This window comes from Rattus norvegicus, chromosome 7, assembly GCF_036323735.1.
Source record: "Rattus norvegicus strain BN/NHsdMcwi chromosome 7, GRCr8, whole genome shotgun sequence".
NCBI classification, from domain to species: domain Eukaryota; kingdom Metazoa; phylum Chordata; class Mammalia; order Rodentia; family Muridae; genus Rattus; species Rattus norvegicus.
This window is the reverse complement of record NC_086025.1, coordinates 136,558,299-136,568,258: the sequence shown is the minus strand read 5'-3', so window position 1 is coordinate 136,568,258 and position 9,960 is coordinate 136,558,299. Positions and strand designations below refer to the sequence as shown.

General features: G+C 42.7%; 1 protein-coding gene across 1 annotated transcript; it reads left to right on the top strand.

Annotated features, from left to right (window-relative positions):
• The first annotated feature begins 6,959 nt into the window (after positions 1 to 6,959).
• On the top strand, positions 6,960 to 9,220 carry Glycam1 (glycosylation dependent cell adhesion molecule 1). The gene is made up of 4 exons (NM_012794.2): positions 6,960 to 7,044; positions 7,778 to 7,822; positions 8,529 to 8,732; positions 8,971 to 9,220. Exons 1-4 carry the CDS (start codon positions 6,981 to 6,983, stop codon positions 9,096 to 9,098), a joined length of 441 nt encoding a protein of 146 aa, NP_036926.2. The 5' UTR covers positions 6,960 to 6,980; the 3' UTR covers positions 9,099 to 9,220.
• The last annotated feature ends 740 nt before the right edge of the window (positions 9,221 to 9,960 follow it).

Sequence of the window (9,960 nt, the reverse complement as noted above, 5' to 3'; positions counted from 1 at the left end):
TGCACCACTCCCCAGTCAGTCAGCTGGGCTCTCCCCACAGTCAGTCAGCAAATATGGCCATTGGGTCTCAACCAGAGAAGACTACAGGAATAGTTGGGTAAGAGGATGTTTATCTCTTTGTGTTTATCTAGTCCCTCTTCCTAACCTAAACACACCAGAAGAAGCAGAGGACCAGCAGGAAGAGACAGGAAGTGGGGAAAGAGTGCTGGATTGAATATGAGATTGAAGTTTTAAACAAAACTTAACTTAGTATATTCCTATGATACTACTGAGGACCAGAGATGGAGCTTCCAGGGAACAATTTTAAAGCCATGATTTGAGTAACATAAAACCAGTTCATATGTGAACCCATTGAATTCGAACTGTGAGATGCATTCACTAAATACTTCTGACCAAATACTCAGTCTGTCCTTTCTGAGACTGACTATTCCAATGACACCCCTCCTTTTAACTTTTTCAGAGAAGGCAAAAATAGCAAGAGATGAATCACAATCACTGAAAGCCAATCGGAACGACCCGTTCCCTGTAGCAATGACTGGTTAAGGTGTCACTCGAACATGATGTGATTCTAGCTAATGAGACATAAACAAGTCACCATAAAACTTTTGAGAGCAGTTTCTCTTGACTCTAAAAAGTCATCCAGAGGCCAGGGGTCTGTGGTGCTTACTAGCCAGTCAGTCTAGCCTAGCATGTGAGCCTCAGATCTCAGTAAGACACAGTCTCAAAGAAAGAGCCCGAGTGTATCTGAGCGGCACAGCATACCTCTGGGATGCTTGAGGCCTAGGTTCAACCTCCAGAACAGGCAGAAAAAATATAAAAATAAAAGGTAGATTTGTTAGACAGCAGCCATAGCCCTCCCTAACTCGCATGCCTCTGCAATCTGCTATCTGTTTGTGGGACCACTGATTTGATGAGAGCATGATGTCCTTGTGCTCATAGAAAAGCACTCAAGAAGCCAGGAGTGTTAAACACGTAAGGTTATCTTTCCCATGAAAAAGACGTATAACCTGTTCTCTGCACAGAAGGTTTGGAGTGGAGGTAGCCAATAATCTACGTGATACTTATGCTGTCTGTGTAGTCAGAGATTCTTCTAGGCTCCCTCAAGCAAAGCTAGAGTCACTCCCCCAAGCTCCCACAACCTGGACCAGAAGTGGCTAACAATCTAGATGACCTCTGCTCTCTGCATGATAACCCTGAGACCACATCAGATCCTCCAACTGGCCATTAATATAACACATGTAGCCTATCTTTTAGAACTCATCTTCACAGAAGTAGTGTGAACTTTGAGAAGAGGTTTGATATAATCATACCTCCTTTTGCACACAGGATCCTGTTACAGCAGGAAAGTTTTTCCCAAATTGCACTTACTTACATATGCCTAAGATAAACTGCCCAGTTTCAGACTCTAGAAGTTTGAACCAACACCAGCTCTTTTTTTTTTCTTTTTTTCAGAGCTGGGGACCGAACCCAGGACCTTGCACTTCCTAAGCAAGCGCTCTACCACTGAGCTAAATCCCCAACCTCCCAACACCAGCTCTTGAGTCATATTGAACTGGATTTCCTTCTTGCCTCATGCAGATCTTTACTTGGCTGGCAAAGGCCTTTGCAAAGACACAGTACTGGCTGCTCATTCTGAAGCTGTCCCTTCCAGATGCTGTATCTTAGTTAGGGTTTTACTACTGAACAGACACCATGACCAAGGCAACTCTTATAAAGGACAATATTTTAATTGGAGCTAGCTTATAGGTTCAAAGGTTCAACTCATTATCATCAAGGCAGGAACATGGCAGTGTCCAGATAGGCATGGTGTGGGAGGAACTGAGAATGCTACATCTTGATCTGAAGGCCACCAGAAGACGACTCTGGATCAAACTGGCCAGACTTAAGCATATATATGAGACCTCAAAGCCCACCTCCACAGTGACACACTTCCTCTAACAAAGCTATACCTCCTCCAATAAGGCCACACCTTCTAATAGTGCCATTTCCAATGTGCCAGGCATATTCAAACTACCACATGCTATTCTTCTTTATGCCCTTAGAGCTGCTTGCCTTTACCCTCTGACATGGGTGTCAATCATAGCCGAGGCACATGATTCAGTGTGATTTTATCCTAATGCTAGCATATTCAAGATACCTTTCTTCCCATCACCTGCTCTAATCTCATCCTGCTCCAACTTAACATCAGAGTTAGGACAATATGTCAATACTTCCAATATTCTTTGTGCTCCTTTTTTATCAGTAACATCCATGGAACTGAGATATATATATATATATATATATATATATATATATATATATATATATATATATATATATATATTCCCAGATTATTATATAAACAATTTTCCACACTTGAGAAGGTTCCCTCATACTTCCTCCCATCAGAACCACAGCAAAGACACCCACTATTCTGACCTTAAGAACCATTAATTCTTTGTCTTTGAAAAACTCTGTATAAACTGAACCATCTACAGTATGATCCTTGAGCCTAGCTTTGTTTCAATATTTTGCCTGTCACATCCCAAATAACAATATTTGGGATCAAATATTGTGCCAAATAGCAATAGTTTTTTATAATCTGTGTGATATTATACAGCTCTTTATTCTATTATTACTAGATGTGTGGACTGTCTCCATTGTAAATAATTCTACTTTTACTCTCATACCTATCCTCTGGTGGACTTATGAGTCGTTTTCCTTGTGTCTATGTCCAGGAATGTATACTTAATTATAGAAGAAAGGTGTGTTTCACTTTAAGAGGTTTTTAATAGGTTTTTCAAATTTTATAGTGTTTTACAATTCACACTCCCAGAAGCAAGTTAAGAACTCTAACTGCTCTATATCACCGTGCTGACTGGACCTATTTGCTGGTCTTCATTCTGTCCATTAAGGAGGATATGGCAGGCTCTAATTACAGGTTTATCATGGTTTTCCCCAAAGTGTATTAATGTTGAGGAGCTACAGTGGACTAAATGTTGAAATCTGGGCTTTCATTTGAAGCTTCTGGAAGGTGGTGATTTACAACTATTATCAAAGAGACTCCACCCTGTTTCTGCCACGAAAAAAGCACAGTGAGATTTTGACCTATAAAACACACAGTGGGAGCAATGGGGAGTTTTCAGGACTCAGAAGGCATCTAATCTACCTGCGTGTGGTCTCCAACATGCAGAACCGAGAGAGGTTTCTGTGTACAAGCCAGCTAATTGTACACAGTTATTTTTTGCTATAGAAATCTAATCAGATTAAGTGGGCAACTCTTCACATGTTTATTGATGACTCGAATTTTTTTTTCTTCAGCTGGGGTATAGCTCAGTGATAGAGTACTTGCTCAGCACGCATGCGATTCTGGGTTTAAATTCTAGCATGGGGAGAATATATATATATATCTCCCGTGTCCTCCCCCACCTCTCTCTCTCTCCTTTCCTCACTCCCTCTAACAGGTACTCTGGATCCCAAATCATTGTCAGGAAAGAAATACTTGCTAATAAGCTACTTCTCTTCCCATCTTGGATAATATTCCTCAACACTTGCCTTGTATACTGGGTCTTAAATTCCTGGGCTACATCTAAGTGAAGAGAAAAAAAAGTTAAAATGCGCAGTATGGCTGATTCTAATGTGCACTGTAGTGTGAGAATATCCATTGTTGACAGGGAAGCTTTTACTCCTGGCCCAGGGGGTGTTAATCTTGATAGAATCCTGAAGAGCCATCTAGATCCCTTTCTCTTTAATAAGAAGGAGACAGGCTCAGAGGCAGGAAGCAGTGGACCAGGGCCGCACAGCACAGTAGTGACTCTTCAGCCAAGCCCTCTCCGTCCTCCTTTCCTCCCTTAGTACTTTCACATCTCTGAGATTCTTCTCTCTTTGTCTCTTAGTTTCAGAATTCATTGAGAGGGGCCTCGCTGACTTGGTTAGAAACTAAGTAATATGTATCAGCAGAAACAGGCAGCTCTGTTGTGTGTCCTCCACAGAAGCCACTGGACTTCCTCGCATTCAGCCTGTTGATGGTCACTTTTATAAAACATTCATACTTACACAATATAAGAATTGTAAGGATCATGGGGTTATCTGACCAAAGTGGGTTATCTTGAATATAAAGAACTTCTGTGACCTCTTTCTTCAGGAAGGAGTTACAGGAGTAGCTAATGGAGTTTCCCTATATCTGACTCCTTAACCAAGCATACAGGGCTAATCCTGGGCTCTTGGAGGGACAGAGTAGGAGTATGAACATAGGACTCACTAGAAGTCTTAAGAATAAAGTTTAGCAAATAAATCAAGAACACCAGTTTAATGTCATCTCAGACATAATTGAGACATACTTGCGACGTATGTAGTATTGAGATATTTATACTCACAATAAAATCATTGCCAGTATTAATTTGCATCTAACTGGGTTTCTTACACCATATTTGAAATCCTGTGTAAGACACAAAGACAGTACTCTGTACTCTGTTGTACTGAGTTGCAGCTGCAGCTCCTGCTTTCAATGGGTTCTAATTGAAATACTCGTCGAAGGTCTCTCAGAGGTCTGGACTAGGCACACACACACATACTAAGGAGCTTCTTCCTTGGGGAATTATATTCCCCAAGGGACAGCTTTAAATAAGAAAAACAACTCACTCAACAAATGCTAACTGGAATATCCAGCAAGTATTAAATTTTGTGCTGAATACATTGAAATGCAGGGAATAAACTAACAATAGTTCCTGTCCTGAAAACTGACCAACAAGACCAGTAAGATTCAAATCATATAATTACAGTAAAACTGGCTAAGTGCTAGACAATAGAGGCTAGAAGGCTAGGACCCAGATGAGCCTGTTTGACATTCTATCCCCAAAGTTTACAGACGGCTAGTACTCAATAAATAGCAGTGGGCCATGACAGTAAACAAAGGAGGATACCACCAAAAGACACTGTGGAGTCAGATGACTCACCAAGGGAGACAACATGCTGAGGGGGTGGTTCAAAATCAGCAGGAAAGTCTAATAGAGTGCAGGATGTAGAAATACCTCAGGCAGATAAACAGGAGAGCCTTCTTGACAGAGCAATAGCATGAACCTAACACTCCAGGGAACCATCTTGCAGAAGTCAGAAAAGATAGAGGTCTGAACTTTATCACTAGAGGTTTTCATACACAGAAGTGACATGACCTCCAGGGGAATCTCTCCAGCATTAACATGGAAGGTAGAGTCTCGTGTAGGACAGAAGAGAAGAAAATACTACCCCTAGCCGGGCAATGATGGATTTTTAAATGCATTAGGGAATGTGTCGGTGGACCCCCATGGACTCCCTGTGTATGTCCTCACCTCTCCCCTCCTGTTCATAACTTCCATAGTCCATGGAAGGATCAACGCTGGTGAGAAGGAGAAATCAGGCAGGAAAGGGAGGTGAGAGGCAGCCCAAAACAAACTTCCTCTAATACCTCATCTTGCCTAAGGAGATCCCAGATGTAGCAAGAACAAGAACGAGGCCCTGGAGCTTCCTCTCCAGAGAGGGAAGACTCACACTGGTTGGCACTGCCCAAGCTCTCCTTGCTCTGAAGGTTGAACTTGATCCTGTGCCCAGCAAGCACGCATCTAGAAGATGTCTTGAGATGCAGAAGACCTTTCTTGTCTGGAGATGATGGCAGGTTTCATAGACATCATCAAAACCTCTGATGAAGAAAGAAACTAGTTCAATCCCTAAGCCAGAATGGGACATTAATCTTAGGCTTAGCCCCCATCTCCTTTCCAGAGACTTCCTCAGACATTCCTACTGCTCTATTTAGACTCTGGAGGCAGAATTAAAATGGTCTGCTTTAAATAGACTTTTTTAAACTTACATATATATAAAACATTTATATATTTTTAAACTTATATATATGTACACACACACACACACACACACACACACACACATATATATATATATATATATATATATATATATATATATATATATATGCATTAGTGGTGCATGCTCAGAATGCACTCAGGATCAGACAGAGCTCTGTGAGTTAGAACCCAGCCTGATCTACCTAGTGAGTTCCAAGCCAAGGTTATTTGATAAGTCCTGTCTCAAAAAGAAAAAAGAAAAATACAGATATATGCTATATTAGGTATATAATAGATGATGGATGATAGATAGATAGATTGATAGATTGATAGATAGTAGAAGGGAAATTAATTGGAAAGAGAAAAGGAACCCTCAAAAAAGGTAATATGGGGTCATAATGAAGCCCTTTATTTTTCACAGTAAATCTACACTAATGAAGGAAAACACACATACAAGTATGTGGTTGGTGGTAACTACCTCATGGCTGAAATATGAGTTTCTTGATTAATAAATACCTTCCCAAATATTATTAATCAAATGAGACATTCTATGTGAGTACATCCAGAACACAACCTAGCAGGTAGAATTCCTGTACTTGCCTCACTCCTCCATTCCTGAACTGATGGGAAGATTTGTCTGCACTCTGGAGGACCATCTGGTCTTTCCTTGATTCCGTCACATAAGCAATATTTTCTGGACCCAAATATGGGCCAGCTGCTAGAGAGGTGCTGGAGAAGCCATGGCAAGAAAAGCAAGACTAATCCCAGCATCACAGAAGTTTCACTCTTTTGAAGGAAACAGATAATAAGTAAATAATCAGATGGGAAACTGTGAAAATAATACCAGTAATGAGTAACATTAAGGAAGGGAGTAATCCCAAAGGTACAAGAGGTGGCACCTGGGGCTGGCACACCATGACAATAGCTAGGCCAAAGGGAAGGCTGGGGGCCTTACCTTCTTGCCAACTCATTTCCCAGAAACACCAATTCCCAAAACCCAATGTAGTCAGAACGGGAATTGGGGGAAAAGCCTGTCTTGCTTCCTGGTCTAATCTCCTGGACTGTTGTCCAGTATCCTTGCCCCAAAATAAATAAAGCCCCAGACAGACTGCTACTCCAGCATTCTACACAGCTTCCCAGAGAAAGCTGACCTGTTCCAGTGCCACCATGAAATTCTTCACTGTCCTGCTATTTGCCAGCCTTGCTGCCACCTCTCTTGCTGCCGTGCCTGGTAAGTGTGCCTTTCTTTCTGCTCTCCTTAGTCTCCTACAGGCCATGGGGCTGTCAGGTAAGCAATATCACCACCCTTGTGAAGAGATGATAAGACATGGAATGAAAAAGCCATAGCTGAAAGTGGGTGTGAAGACATATAGCTCCTAAGTCCAAGAACCCAGAAAACCAAGACTGGATTCAGAGGTTAGACTGAACCCATAACAGGGCAAACTATCGATCAACAGAGATTCTGGTTAGATCCTATCACCAGAGGCTGGTTTAGCACAACCCAAGTAAAATCACTGCTTTAGACCTCCTTAGCTTCCTTGGTACAATGAGAGCAAGATGCACACACCACATCAAGTGCTATCCATAGCACGCACTCTAACCATATAGTTCCAGGGACTTAAAATACCTAAAGACTCTGTCATCGCTGAAATTTCATTTGAGGAGGAAGGAAAAAAATAAACATATTGAAAAGATTACACAGTATTTTAGAAATGCTAAGGGAAGTGTAGAGAAGTGTAAGGGACTAGCGAGGCATGGTAGTGCACACCTGCATTTTCAATACTCGGGAAGCAGAAGCAGGGGAGTCATGCATATTCAGGGTCAACTAGAACTAGCAAGCAAAACCCTATCTAAAGCAAATAAACAACAAAGAGTAAGGGAGGTTGAGGAAGCTGCAATGGGGTGACTAGAAATGACCAGTTCACATGTTAACTGTCTTAAGATCTCTTATCTGCTCTCCTCAGGGTCCAAAGATGAACTCCACCTGAGGACTCAGCCCACAGATGCCAGTAAGTCTCATTAGAGCCTCTGTTAATTATTGGTGGCAAAAGACTAGAAAGTAAATGATGTTAGGAGAAAGTAAGGCAAACGTCCCTCCTGCTGTTGGCCTTAACTCTTCCTGCTGCACTGACTAGCCATAGATCTGTGGGGCCAGGAACCTTTTGTACAGCACTCATCTATACAGTCGTTGGAAACCGGAATGGGGACAGCATCTCACACCCAAGTGTTGGTAGGCAATGTTTTGGCTCACCCAGAGACAAGGGGGGTCTCCAGTTATAGGCATTGTACCACACAGCCCAAAAAACCTTAAACATTCATGGGTTCAGTTTTGTAGATTAACTTAAACATTATTTAATCATGAGCTAATTTCCCAGATTAACCTGGGAGAAGTCTGAGAAGCCAAAGGAGAAAAACACTTGGCATGCAGAAGGAAAAACCAAGGTTAAGAAGCTCCTCATATAAGCCAAGCAAAGGGAGGGGTGTTTGCAAATGGCTGTTAACTGAGAAGGTAGAATTTCCTGGGGTTGGGGTAGCATTCTTAATCATGGCATTAGAAATCCAATCCATGCGTTTGAGGAGCTCAGGGATATGAATGCTAGCATAGTAGCAATGCTACTATAGATCGGTTAGGCAATAACTCAACAATAATGCACCATGTGAAGAGACACTGTTTCTCCTGAATTTCTCTGCCCCTCACTCCCAACCTGTCCTTAGTTCCAGCTTCCCAGTTCACTCCTTCCAGCCACATCAGCAAGGAGAGCACTTCCAGTAAGGACCTTTCCAAGGAGTCTTCCATCTTCAACGAAGAGCTGGTGTCCGAAGATAATGTGGGGACAGAATCTACCAAACCACAGAGTCAAGAGGCCCAGGACGGGCTCAGGAGTGGGTCATCTCAGCAGGAAGAGACCACCTCAGCTGGTATGAGCCAGGGAAGAAGGGAAATGTCTGGGGAGGCGGTAAGCAGAGGAAGGCATGGAGGCAGTAGCTTGTATAGATAGGAGGCTCTCCAAAAGGAAAAAGAAGTCCTGGAAGGACAAATTTTATGTGTAAGAGCAAATAGCCACCACCAACTGCCAGCAGGAAGCTGTTGAGGTGGGAGGATGGAGGTATGAATGGGAACCCACAGTAACAAGACATTTCTATCTTCAAATTACAGCAACCTCAGAGGGAAAACTGACCATGCTGAGCCAGGCAGTGCAGAAAGAACTGGGTAAAGTAATTGAAGGATTTATAAGTGGTGTGGAAGACATAATCTCTGGTGCCAGTGGTACCGTGAGGCCCTGAAGACAAAAACGCCTAACCGCTAAGTCCCACGCTAGGTGGCGCCTTCATCACCCACATTCTGCTCATCTGACCACCACCTCTTGGTCTGCCCTTTGATGTCTTACATTAAAGTACTGCAACCGAAACCCAGCTCTCTGGTGACTTTGTCAGGCCCAGGAAGGGAAGGGGGACACCTTCACTCTGTGATATTCCTCTTTAGCTATTCTACCCTTTTAGGTCCAAACCTCTCACCCTCCTCAGTTCACAAGCCTGGTCAAGTTTCCCCATCCAAAACATCCTCTGCAAAAACTTGATCTCTGTCATCTTTCTGCTCCTCCAACATGGACAACCTCCATTCCTACTCACCCATTGTAGCCTGCCTGCTCCCACACACCAGGCCATTATAGTTGCTCTCCCAGAGGCCACATACAGGCCTCATGGCTGTTTCTTAGTTCTGGCTTTTCTACTCCGTCCCTGAAAGACTGCAGACAACTATCCCCTCTAGAATCTTCTCCTCACTAATTTTCTTAGACGTTGACACTCTTGATTATTCAATCTCCCTATTCCCTTTCTGAAACATTTGGTATCAAATCCTAGATCTCATCCTGTGCTCTCATGCCTTCGCCTCTCTTTAGAATTCCCAAAGCCTCATCAGTCAGGACTTCTCATTAACCCACATAGTGGGTTAACATCCACCAAGTGCCTGTCAGGCCTACCTACCTAATTTGCTCTGACTTCCTTGCACCCCTAAGCAGTTTTCACTGTGAATGCATATGAAACATGAAGAAATGAAAACAAGGGTAAAGAAGATTGCCTCTAAAGAGTAGGGAGAATGGTAGGAAGGAGAGGTATGTCTGCCCTTCAGCATTGTACCCACAGCACA